The sequence below is a fragment of the Sorghum bicolor genome, chromosome 1, assembly GCF_000003195.3.
Source record: "Sorghum bicolor cultivar BTx623 chromosome 1, Sorghum_bicolor_NCBIv3, whole genome shotgun sequence".
In the NCBI taxonomy this organism is placed as follows: Eukaryota; Viridiplantae; Streptophyta; class Magnoliopsida; order Poales; family Poaceae; genus Sorghum; species Sorghum bicolor.
Window position 1 is genome coordinate 20,260,108 of NC_012870.2, and position 13,619 is coordinate 20,273,726.

A 13,619-nucleotide genomic window follows, 5' to 3' on the forward strand; every position below is an offset into this window, starting at 1 on the left:
TCGGCAAAGACTTTGCCGAGGGCCAGAAACGTCCTCGGCAAAGCCCACGGCGCCGTCGATGACCGCTAATGTTGACGTCGTCTTTGCCGAGAGCCGTGCTGTCAGGCTCTCGGCAAAGACTTTTTGTTTTTTTTTAAAAAAAAAACCTTTGCCGAGAGCCTCTCTGGACAGCTCTCGACAAAGGTGGGAATTTTTCTGTTTTTTATTTTTTCCCTGATTTTTACATGCACAGCCACATATGTATATATATCACAATCCACATGTCTATATCACACTCCACATATATATCACATGAAACATATCGAAGTCCATAGATATCACAAATCCACATAGATATGACAAATCTAACATAAAGTCCAACATAAACACAAGTTCATAACATAAACCACAAGGCCACATGAATATCACTGCTCGAAGTCGCTAGCGCCTTACCCCTAGTGCTGTGACTCTGACCCATCGTCGCCGTGGCCTCCGTCGTGTCCCGAGCCCCCATCTGGCCACGCCGACCAGGGTGAGTGCCCCCCAAGGTGTGGAGAGCTCCCACGGCGCCCAAATGGCCTGCCCTGGCGCCGACTGGTACGGGTACGAGTACCCAGGGCGCGGAGGAGGGCTGCCGGACAACCCAGGGTCGGGTTCGAACCCCACGACTGATGCTGCATAATATAAAACCAATCTCATTAGTATCTGCAGGACGACCGCACAAGTCAAAGCAACAGACAAACATATATATACTCACCGGACTCCCTGTAGGGGCAGGAACAGGGGATGGAACAGGAGGTGGACGATTAAACATATATATACTCACCGGACTCCCTGAGGCTGAAGGTCCGTGTCGTCGGTGTCATCGGTGTCGTCGTGCCTCATGAAGGTCGAGGCGACCCCCTTTCGCCGTGGTCGCCTTCCGCCCGACATTTTGTCCTGTGCCTGCAATGACAAAGCTTAAACCAATTAGTACAATTAAACAAGAAGTACTTACAAAGAAAAACAACACTATAAGTACAAAATTTCGGCAAAACCTCCCCTGCACAGGGAGGTTTCCAAAACCTGCAAAAGAAAGCCGGCTCGATGGCCAACAACACATATATGACACGAAGGCCACACATCCACATTTCACATATATGGCACACATCCACATTATTTACTAGTACCATCTGATCTTGTTGATGATGGACCACATGACACATGAGTTGTGTAATACTACAAGCTGTTTACTCACCGCTACTGTGCATGCGACATAGCCTGGTTTCTCCCTGTAATCAACTCTGGAACACCATAACAGAAGGGCTCCAATGTACCAGGGAATGGCACCAAGAAAGAAACCGAATATGAACCTTGAAGCGCAAGAGATTTATAGTTACAAGAAGAGTAAACCAAAGGAATGACACAAAGCTATAGCAGCAGCACTGCAACTGCTGTACCTTGAATTCTGTCTAAGTATATCAAACTGAACGACAATGCTGCCTGACACAAATGAATGAAACTAATATATGAACATAGAAACAAAAATGGAGCAACGATGATGACTTACAGGAACCAGCCAAAACCAATGCCACAACAGCCAAAACCAATACTAGTTTCTAAATTAGTATTTCAGTTGAAAAAAAAACTACAAGTAAGAGCAGTGATTTAATTCCAATGGTCATGGCTTGTCATCGTGAAGGAAAAGGCTGGAAAAGACTGCAGCTGCAGCTAGGATACACCTAATTTTGCTAACCAATATGAAGCGCCCCTGCTGACTCTACGATGCTGCACTCAAAACAAAACTTTCTACTAGGCTATAACTAAATAAACTGCGTAGTGTGCTCCTTTGTTCTTCTACTGATGATATCTGAGGAACAAAACAGAGTGACCGAAAAACACAGATGCAGATTTGGAGTCGGACCCAAGGAGAGGGAGGGAGGAGAAATCAACGAGCGCAGAATTGAAACTGGGAGTCATCTCAATTCTCACCTCGCAGCGTCCGTGCGGCGTCCGTGCGGGCAGCGGCCGGGGCTCCTGCGGCGTCCGTGCGGCCGCCGGCGTCCTGGGCTGCTGCGGCCGGCGGCGTCCTGCGTCCGTGCGGCCGCCGGCGTCCCGGGCTCCTGCGACGCGATGTGCTGCGGCCGGCGGCGTCGATGCGGCGTCCTGGGCTCCTGCGACGTCCTTCGGCCGGCGGCGTCCTGCGTACGTGCGGGATGCGGCGAGGCGGCGGTGGCGCACGGAGCCGGGGAAGGGCGGGCTAGGGGCGGGGGCGGGGGCGGTGTGGGCCGGCGGCGCGCGGCAGATTTGGTCGGCGGCGGTTGGGGCGCGGGGTGCAGCGGCGGCTGCGGGCGGGCGGCGGCGTGCAGGGTGGGCGCGTCTGTGCGTTAGGGTTGGGCGCGGGGTTGGGCCGTGTGGGGATAAGGAGATTTTCCTTTTTTTAAAAAAAAATATCCTTTGCCGAGAGGCACAGAGACAGACTCTCGGCAAAGAAATAGTTTTATTTTTTTAAAAAAACACCTTTGCCGAGAGCCAGAAGGGTAGGCTCTCGGCAAAGACACTTTGCCGAGAGCCAGATGTGCAGGCTCTCGGCAAAGAGGTATTTGACTTTTTTAATTTTTTTTTATTTTAGACTTGAGTTTTTTTTTATGTCCTTGTGACCCAATTTCTAAATACATTTCAAAATTTGGCATCAATTTGACTTTTTTTGCTATATTTAACAAATTAATCTTGTTTCTTTAAATTTTTTCACGTAATTCAAATTTGAACTGCAGGTATATGGAATATTGGAACTCAGTGATTCAAAAAATAATAGTCAAGATATTTGATGTATGTTGAGGTTGTACCCACAACCACACATGAAATCTCAACCCTTTCGCTGACATAACATGTCGAGGAATGTGAGGGAAAAGTGTTTTTTAATTATATAAATTCCAAATGAAGTCCAAAAATCACGAAACTTAGCGACGTGTCGTGTTATCGCATGTGGAGGCTGTGGTAAAAAATTCATAAGATTTCGAGCAAGTTGTGATGCCGAATGTCTAAAACCCAGACATCTCCACATGTGATCAAATATGATCACATGTGGAGATGTTTGGATTTTAGACATCCGGAGTCGCAACTTGCTCGAAACTTTATGAATTTTTTACCACAACATCCACATACGATAACAAGACATGTCCCCAAGTTTTGTGATTTTTGAAGTTCATTTGAAATTTATATAATTAAAAATCACATCAACGACACATGGATGGTTATGTTTCGTATAAAAGACATTCAAACTTTTGGGTGAGTTTATGGATATAGCCTCAAAATACACTCTCAAATATGAGTATCATTTTTTGAATGGCTATATATTATTATTTCATACACCTATAGTTCAAATTTACTTTTTCAAAAAATGCAAAGAAAATAAATTAATTTATGAAATATAGCAAAATGTTATAAAAAGCTCTCAAATTTGAACATGTGCTTGTATATAATATGCAAGAGCTATAGAAAAAGTCTAGACCCAAAATTCAAAAAAAAAACTTCACTCTTTGCCGAGGGCAAGTGCTAGCCCTCGGCAAAGGGGGTCTTTGCCGAGAGCCAGTCGTTGCCCTCGGCAAAGGCCACCTCTTTGCCGAGAGCTTAACGACGTGGCTCTCGGCAAAGGTGACGACTATGGTAGGCGTTCACGGCGCGGTACCTTTGCCGAGAGCTTGCCTTTGCCGAGAGCTAGGCTCTCGGCAAAGCTGACCTTTGCCGAGAGCCTTTCTTTGCCGAGAGCCTGGCCGTCGGCAAAGGCTCTTTGCCGAGAGGATGACCTGGCTCTCGGCAAAGGCAGTCTTTGCCGAGGGTCTGGCTCTCGGCAAAGCCAGGCCCTAGGCAAAGCTCGCGTTTCCTGTAGTGTAAGAAATGCTTTTCTCCCTCTAATTTAAGTAGAAATACAAATGGAAAAATTGAAAGGGTATTCGCGAAAATAGAAATCTCGTCTACTCAACTTGGAACGTCCTACCACTAAAAGGCTCTTTTCGTCGTCGATGGAAATATCGCCTACTAATAACACAATACCATTAAATCCTGAAATAACCTAGAAAAATATGAACAGCCGTGTCAAATCGAGGATTTAAATGTGGGTGGACAGAATCCAACATAAGGAACACTTCACTGAGTGCCATTTTTTCTACTAACCTAGTACCCTTTATTAGTTCCTTTATTTTATTTCGAGACAAAAAAAAAGGGAACAAATCTGATCAAAGCATCAGAAAAAGCGGAACTGAACTTTTCTCCCTCCTTATTACGATCGACACATGACCCTTTTTTGTTTATATTAACAAGAAAAAGAAACTTTTGTTCATCACATGATCTAAATCTAATTATCCAATCAGTTGGAGCTAATAAATAAACACAACCGGGCAGGAAGGATCAGATACACCGGAAAAAGGCGCCGTGGTTTGCCTTTGGCAGGTTCGCTTCCCTTTAACCATCCATGCAGGATACCCTTCTGAATTTCTGATGGTGGATCGCCCTTCGCCCCCAAATAAAATCCTATCAACGGAGGGCACGACGACGCTACTGCGCTGGACCGCTGGTGGCCTCTGTTGCGCCAGGCTCACGCATCGCAGTAAAAAAAAAAAAAAAACTGCCACCTTTCTGATGAGAGACAGACATGTGTGCATCAAATGTTGCACCCACCACCTGCGGAAAGCTGGGGCTTTGCTCACGGTTTCCGGTGCTAATGAAGATGATGAGACCATCAGAAACCGCATTTTTTATGGGTGGTGATGGACCCTGGGATAAGAATATCGCGACACGCCGCTGCACGCCCTGACACATGGATTTGACTGCCGTTTGACCGGCGGCTCCCGACCACCGCTCATAGCCCTACAGTTATGCCTTGATGCAGCCTAGTAGAGCGACAGAGCATGCAACGGGCCACCGAGAGTGTCGTCGTATACCGACCAGGTTCCAATGATTCCATCTACCCGTAGTAGACAAGAAGTTACGAGTAGTACACTGGCTGTGCGCGGTGTGCGCTTGTGCCACTGCCGAGTGCCGACGAGCTCGCGGTCGCATCGGCGCATCGCATAGCATGCCACAAGGCGCCAAACGCAGGTAGCTTGGCCTCTAATCTTCCAGTTACATATACCACACATTCATGAGGGCACCCATGGAAGCATGCATGCAATTTCACGCTACTGATTACCGGAAGAAGAGAGTAGGGAGACAGCCACATCTGCGGAAAAAGGAGGGCGGCGCTGGTGAGTGAGAACATGAGATGATGGCGGAGAAACGGGTCGACCGTCCAATGATCGTGGAGGACACAGCGGTCGCCCGGCTGGTCGATCAGTCACACATTCATCAGGCACCCATCCATGGCCCGTGGCCCATGCGTCGTGCCCACGCATATAGCCAACCAATTAAGGAGCTAGCGAGAGGAGGGATACAAGAGCCAAGGCGGCACACGCGATCGATGAAACGATGGCTGGTGATGCTGCACTGCATTTAGCATTAGGCCTTATTTACTTCTACCTGGAAATCTAAAATTTTTCAAGATTCCTCGTCACATCGAATCTTTAGACGTATACATAAAATATTAAATATAAACGAAAATAAAAACTAATTACACAGTTTGGTCGGAATTGACGAGACGAATCTTTTGAGCCTAGTTAGTCCATAATTAGACAATTATTATCACAAACAAACAAAAATGCTACGGTGTCTGATTTATTCGGAAACTAAACAAAGCCTTAGCATTAGCATTAGCATTAGCCGCCTAGCTAGGAGTAGTCTTATTGTATGCGCCGGTCATCCTGTTGCCCCCCTCGTGCCCCGGTGATAGGGGACACGCGCCTTTTGGGTAATGCTGCGTGCAGGCTGAGCCTCGCCCCATCCCACTCGCGCGCCGGCCGGCACCCCCTGTCCTGATCGACGTCCTCGTCTAGCGTACTGTACGTTTCTCGTCCATCGATACGCCATGGGCGTCTGACCGAGCAGGCGAGCGTGCACTTGCCCTTTAATTTGCCCTGGGCTCTGCCTAGCCCTGAGCTTATTCGTTTTAGATTATTTACTAAATTTATCAATTATTCAACAATATTTTTTATACTAACAAATTAATAAATAACATTTTCAACCATTATTTATCAACCAAGCAAAAAGGCTGCAAGTGTGGCTTCCGTCCCGTTTGGGATGGAAGGGAACTTGCACGTTGCACCGAGCGGCACGTTCCTGCAGTATAGGCCTCTTCTTCCTGTTGCACACGACACACCTCATACCTGGCTTGCTCGCGGCCTTCAAGACTGCACTGCACTGCACAAAGAGAGATGGAATTACTAGAACCAGTCGGTTGCCACACTTGCCAGGAGTAGTTTTGCATGCATGCTGCCATTTCATTTTATCCCTTATTGCTCTCCCCTAGAGGCAATTGGAATTTTCAACAGACTACAATGACAATTGGGCTCGACTTTTCTGCAACTATATGATGATGAGCCTCAGCCTCTGAATTGGTGCGCCCGCTGGGAGTCACACAGCACGACGCAGACAGACACTCAGACACAGGGACACCAGCTAAGCTACCCTGACTGAAAGAATAATCAGCTAGCTAGCCTTCTTCTTGGAGAGTACAGTACTCTACGACTACTACAACTACAATGTCAGTTTGGGACACCAGCCAATGGAGCTCCGATCGAGCTCCTTGCCATTCCCAACATCTGCACCTGCCGGGAATGATTCGGCCCCCTAGTGTGCTCGGCACTATAATATTGAGAAAATCATAGGGCTCAGGAATCTCCAACCAGGCCCCGGCCTTCCCTTTCTTTCTCCCTGTGAAACCTTTTCTCCCGTCCTTTTTGTCATTATACTTTCTCTAAGATGATGATGATTAATTTGTTTTCCTTGTGGATATGGTGTACTGCCAGTTCGAATGAGCTCGTTACAGTATTGATGTTAGGCCATTACTGCTATAGGTGAAGTATTTCAAGGGCTCGTTTGGTTGCTTTGGATTGAGTCTCTGTAATGACTCCAGTTAGAATTGGTTCACTAATTTGTATAGTTTTGAAAAGCTAAAATAGTTCCCGGTTCATATCCTGAGTAACTGAATGCAGCCTTATTGACTTCTAAACTCTACCCTTCCGAACCAGAGATGAGTAAATAATAACAAAATAGCGAAGGATAAGTCTCGTACGAGTCTATTCGCTGGTCTAAAAAGTCATAACTGAAAGTACTGTTCGCTGATTTATTATAAGAGAAAAATACTGTTAATTGATAGAAAAAGTACGATTTATAAAAGACAAGCGAACAAGCTCCACACTACAGTTTTAGTTACTGCACCAACTTATGTTGGATCTACAGTTCTACAGTTGACTTGTATATACTAGAGTTACAACGACTATTTCGACGTAATTTCTTAGCAGAATTGGCACAACTTTAAAAGTTTAGATGCGGCGAGGGAATATTTGACCCGATTCCTGCAAAACCTTTAATTTAGGTGTCAAACCTCTCTAAATTCTAAAACATCTGAATCTTTTCTTATAACATGCTCACAAAATTCAGATGCATGAGATCTTTCCTTATAACATGCTCACAAAATCCAGATGTACTCCCTCCGTCCCTAAATACTGCTATTTCTAAGAGAAATGTCCACAAATACTGCTATTTCTACTAGCATACTCGTCCACCAGCCCATTTAATTTCTCCTCAGAACTTCCGTGGTCCACCAGCCCATTTAATTTCTTTCAGAGAGTAGTACTTTGGCGCATGGTAATTGTTTTGAGTCTGTTTAGTTAGCATTAAATGCAGCTTGTTAGAACCAGAGAACTATGGCTTAACGTGCATGATTAAATGGTGGAACCCAAATTAATTGAGGGTAGAATGGTCTTTTGTTTGCCATACTAATCTGTCTGAAATCTGCTAGAAATAGCAGTATTTGGGGACGGAGGAAGTATAAGGGACTTTTGTTCGACCGGGCATGATATAACAAAACTGTAAAATTATGTTGACTCCGATAGTCGAGAACAATTGTACCTTTTCTAATTGGAAATCATGTGACATTCCACCCCTAAAACTACGACTAACTTTGAAAAGGTGCCAACATAAAAATCTAGCTCACTTTTGAGCCACCATGAAATCGGATAAGTTAAGAAAACGACGTCTCCAGTTTAATTGATCAAAGAAGTGATGTCTAGTAGAAATGCTATGAAACGACTAAATTACCCTTTAAACATGATTATTTATGAGATGGTTCACACACATGTTTGCGTGTTGAAAAAATTAACAGCGCTATACTTTAAGTGGTAGGCGACGTGCCCATTAACAACAAGGCGCCTATGATGACTTCATCAATCTCAAAATTTGCCGGTCCAACTCGGTTCTTCAGAGGTGCTCATAGGAAGGAGTAGGGGGTGTGTGCGTGCGTTCATAGGGATGAGTGTACGCTCGTGTTTGTGAGTGTCTGCGTCTGTAACTGGGTCTCACAAAAAAAACTAGGTTATTTTTTAATTTAATATTCATTTGTCACCCAAACCAATTATAGTGGTTATTTACTCATTCTGGTGCTTTGGACAGTATTATTTGTGAGATGTACGTCATGTCTCGCATAAGATATCGTTGCACATCCATTAAGATATCTGTTGTCCCTTCTCTGTCTGGAACAACCTTTTTTAATGGTAGGAACAAAAACCATTTTACTCTAGGGAGAAAATTCGTTGCATCCGAGAAAAACATGTTTAGTGAAAACATGTATATTGCCCTGGTACTTGGCCAAAATTCCGAAAACAAATAATTTCAAAAGTACATGTTTAGTGAAAACATGTATATTGCCATGGTACTTGGCCAAAATTCTGAAAACAAATAATTTCAAAAGTATTTGGTCCACATGAATTTTTTTCTTGAACACACAAAAGATTTTTGTATCAATTGTATTAAGAAGAAGAGTTTGAACTTACAAACAACGCGTATCTATCGAGCGCCGAAGGAGGTCGACCTAGATTCCTAGAACAGCCATAGCTAAACCATCCTAACAAGAAAAATCAAGTTTCGATATTACATAGATGAAAAACAACCAATACCGTCTCAGCAGTGCAACTCAGGAAGTGGTCTTGTGTCTTCGTAGCTTCCTGGATGAACCGTTTCGACTGTCCACGAAGAGCGCATCGAGTGCTTTGGCGTTGGATGCATTCAGTTTCCGTCAAAAATCCCTTCAAAGGCCTCTAGATCCGATGCGGACAACGCTGATGAATCCTTGGTGTAGCCCATACGATGCATAATTAGGACCTCACCTCATTTGGAGGCACATACTCGAGAGAGACTTTGGGTTGCCAACCGCCTGCTCCGCCATGAAGTAGTGCCTTCGCAAGCGGCTGCTTGGGTGGCTCACAAATCAGCGAGGGGTCCCTCTTACTTTCTTGGTGAGGTTGTCGAGACGACGCTTGAAGGAGTCATCGTTGTCCACAATCTTGTGACCACCCACCACGGTGTAATGTCAAGATTAGTATCCGACATGAGGTCAACTGGACCGAAGTCTGGTAGGTAGCCCTCTTCGCCCACCGTGGGCGCAACATTCAAGGTGGCGTTGAACACTAGCTACCTTGGCGTGACCTGTGTCACCAGGGGTGTGGTCGCTGGTGGTGGCGTCTGCTGCGCCCCTTAGGTGATCACCACCGAGGCCTCGCCCCCAACTAGGTGAGCACGTGAGTTGGGTGCCTAGGAAGAGGGCATGTGACGAACCGACTACTAGCGAGTGAGGCCGTGAGCTCCATGAGCATCGGGTCCTCCATGATGTTGTGATCTAGTGAGGCACCTGAGTACGACATCAGCATTAGTGGCTTGAGCTTGACAAGGCCTGTCTCACTGGTTCACTCTCCAGTAGCGTCAAAGGTGTTGCCCATAGCTGTGGGCACGTCCCCTGCCGACCAACCATGGCGTCTTCGTCGCCTACGTCTGCATCTGGGTCGAGCTCCAACAACAATAGTAGTGGTGTCGCTCGACTCTTTCGAGCTGGCCGCTGTCGATAGACTGTTGGTGCCTCCATCAGTCGCTGTCGGTGGCTGTCACTGGCAGGATCGACAGGTTGTTGTGGCCAACCACCCATGCCCCCTACAATGCCCAAGCATCTTGAGTCCACGAACTATGGCTGCTTGCAGTCATGCGCAATGTGTCGAAGACCCTTGTAGAGTAGACAACGATGGGGTAGCCTCCATGTTGCCACCCGATGTGGAGGAGAGGCAATAGAAGCACATGTCGTGGAGATCTACCAGTCATGGCGAGGCTCAACTGAGGCGGCCACAGGTCCCCTCTCCTGTCAGGGGAGGATCTTATGCCACTTATCGGCGTTGGGAGTGGAGACCCATCCACAGCGACCAAGGTGTTGGCAAGCAAGCATGCAACCATTCTTCGGCTGATGAGGCTGTCCACACACTAATTGTGGGCGCAGCTAGCTGTGCTTCCTCCGTCTTCGCTAACGACTAGTGCCTACTCCAGCTTGCTTCTGTCTGTGGCTGGCCACTGATCGCACCACAATAGCTCAGACCCTCGGTTGGGTGAGGCTAAGGTTTCGTTGGACGCTGAAGAACATCTAAGTACGTCGCTATAGGTTGGCCGCCCTTGGAATCCTCAACGCTAGTGTTGTCTACCCAACGAGGACATGAGCATTTTGAAAGACACTTTTAAAACTTCATAAATTTCATAAATTTCACACCTACTCCTCACTCAAAAGCTTTTAATACTACAATTGAGTTTGACCTGTTGAACCTCGATTGGGGTGTCTGGATTTAGAAAAGGAGTCACTCCATACTTGCCGAATTTGCGGCAAGGCTTGGGAGACAGGTTAGTTGGTCGAGGGCTACGGAGATCAAATTTAGAGCATCTCTAAGAGTTTTGTAAAATAGTTTCCTAATTTTTATATTTAGTAAAAGAAAAAGAGTCTTCTCTAACAGTTTGATGAAATAGCTTAAAAATAGAAAATTGTAATATCCTCTTCATCAACTCATAAGTTTCCGCACTCACACTCCATTTGGTGTTTTTCTCAGGAGATTGGGGTAAATTGGACATATAAGTAAACTAAGAAAATAATGTGTTTCAAGTGAGAAAACGATAAGAGCCAAAGAAACTATTTAAAAAGGTTTGGTTGATTAGAAATAGTTCAGGCTCCTAATGCAAAATCATTTAGGAAGCTAATATTGGAAATTATTGGAGAAGAAAATAAATTGAGGTCGCTACTTATTTTGTTATCTCGCTAAACTTATTCATTCACTAGCAAGTTAATTATATGAAGCACCTAGAATTGCTCTTATACACTGTGCAGGGTGCTAATGGTTGGAGAGGTAGATGATCCACTGGGGAGTTGTGTTGACAGTGCAAAATTAGTTTGTTGGTATAGTATAGAGTCGTAGAGCGTGGAGGGATCGGACGATGGTGTAGTACTCCCTCTATACCCATAAAATAAGTTGATTTGGACAATAACACGGTTTCTAAAATCTAACTATGACTTCTTATTTTTGTAAAAACATTTATCAAAAAGTGGTATAAATATATTTTTATGAAAGTATGTTTCAAGATAAATCTATTCATATGGTTTTTATATTTTCAAACTCAACAACTTAAAAATTATTCATGATTTATATTCCCAATATTTGATTCAAATCTTGTCCAAAACAACTTGTTTTATGGGTATAGATGGAGCATGTAGTATTAGGAGAGCCTTCGACGACAGGTGGATGAGGAGTTAGCTACAAACTGTGCAGAGTAAAAAGGGACGTGTTGTAGCGAACTGTGTTGAAGTAAAGTGGAAGTCCCCTTTGTTGAACCTGTTTTCCTTCTTTTATTAGTAAAGTCAGTACGTAGGGATGCCCCCCCCCCCCCCCCCCCCCGAACTGCTACTATATAATATTGATCAAACGAGATCTCTTCCCTTCGTTAAAAAAAAAAGAGATCTCTTCCAAGCTGTTAAAGTATATAAGTGAATACTCAGTTACGTTTGACGTATTCGATTGAATTAACCGGCTTATACAACTTAATATGACATCAAAATATTAAAAGGTATGTTGGGTAGCGCGATCAAATTACTCCACGTGAATTTGTCAGCTCCACTCAACTCAAATCACCTAAGGTCTTGTTTGGATGCATGTATATCCACTTCAATCTATATGTATTGAATGAAGAGTTTCATTCTAATTCACTCTAATCTATGTAGATTGAGCAGAATATATGCACATCTAGTCCACTCTAATCTATGTAGATTGAGCGGAATACATGCACATCTAAACAAGACCATAGGATAACACCACCGTAGAACAACACCTCTTCTAGAATCTGGAGTACTTATATTATACTAACAGAAATAGTGGTCACCAAATAAGTCACGTGGTGCCATTTTTGGGATATATAGGGGAGAAGAGTGTAACGTCTGCGTTCAAAATCTGAGTTCAATGCACCACATTAAAATGCCATCTACTACGTGCAATGCAAATAGAGGTAGGTGCTGCGAAATGGAGACCCCACTGCATGCGTGCACACTCCTCCTACTACTATACATTGCTAACCTGGCGATCGATCGAGAGTTCCATCGTCCCAAACCTACCCTGGTGGACAGAAACGTGCGCGCCAACATAAACCGCATCAAGACGACACGATGAGTTGGGGTGCGCACGGTGAAAAGCTAAAAGCGCTAGTCCAAAAAGCGGCGACGGCGACGCGAGAACGGAAGACATGAAAATGAACACGAGTCGCGGTGGAACTGGAACACGCGCGTCGAGGAGAGCACGCACGGATTCTGCCTGCCTGCTGCGCGGTGCGCGCGCTGATCCTTATCCAAGTCCGCGCCGGAGTCAGTGCGCCGACGACGGAGCGGAAGCACGGCACGTACGACAGCGAGACATCCGGCCTCAGCGTTCCAGCAGCGGATCGGAGTCAAACGTCGCCGCCTTGGCCTTGCCCCACCCCCCCCCCCCCCCCCCCCCCCCCCGGCCCAGGCTAAAGTGGAGGGCTGGGCTCACCCAATAACCATGCGCGTGGATCACACGATCGATGCCGTGCAGCGCTGGCTTGGCCCTGGTCCCGATCGCCGCCGGCCACTGGCCACTGGCAGCGCGCGCGCGCGTTCTGCGTTCGTCTGTGGTCTCCACGCACGCGCATTACTGCATTTAGCATACCTGCATTTGCGAGAATAGGAGTTGGTAGTAGCATCTTTGTCAAACACTCTTAGTCTTAGGACCCTGACCAACCGTAGCATTTTTTGCTTCTGAGCCTGTGTTTCGCGTGTCGCCCACTGATAAAACGTGTTCGTCGGTAAAAGAAGGGAATTCTGAACATCCATCCCTTTTGTGCACTCCACACTGCTACACTAGTACAGAGGCATTTGGTCACTTGCTCAAAATGAATAATAATCTCGGCCCAATCAGCGTCCAGAACAAAAACATATTTAGTCCCGGTTGGTAAGACCAACCAGGACTAAAAGTCCCCTGTCCAACAGCTATGGTGTCAGACATCGGCAGAGGGGACCTTTAGTCCCAGTTGGTCTCACGAACCGGGACAAAAGCCTAGCCTTTAGTTACAAATCGGATTAAAAGCTGTTGTCCCTATCCGTCTCACCAGCCGGGACTAGTATTGGAATTTAGATCCAGTTTTTAAAAGGAACTGGGACTAAATGTCCTTCTCCATATTTAAACTCTTCTTCCCCTGGCCGA

General features: G+C 45.7%; 1 protein-coding gene across 1 annotated transcript; it reads right to left on the minus strand.

Annotated features, from left to right (window-relative positions):
• LOC110431607 (translation initiation factor IF-2-like) lies at positions 246 to 9,856 on the minus strand. Its single transcript, XM_021450756.1, has 6 exons — positions 9,788 to 9,856; positions 6,216 to 6,249; positions 1,951 to 2,338; positions 1,217 to 1,331; positions 806 to 924; positions 246 to 653 (listed from the first exon to the last, which is right to left on the minus strand). Exons 1-6 carry the CDS (start codon positions 9,854 to 9,856, stop codon positions 374 to 376), a joined length of 1,005 nt encoding a protein of 334 aa, XP_021306431.1. The 3' UTR covers positions 246 to 373.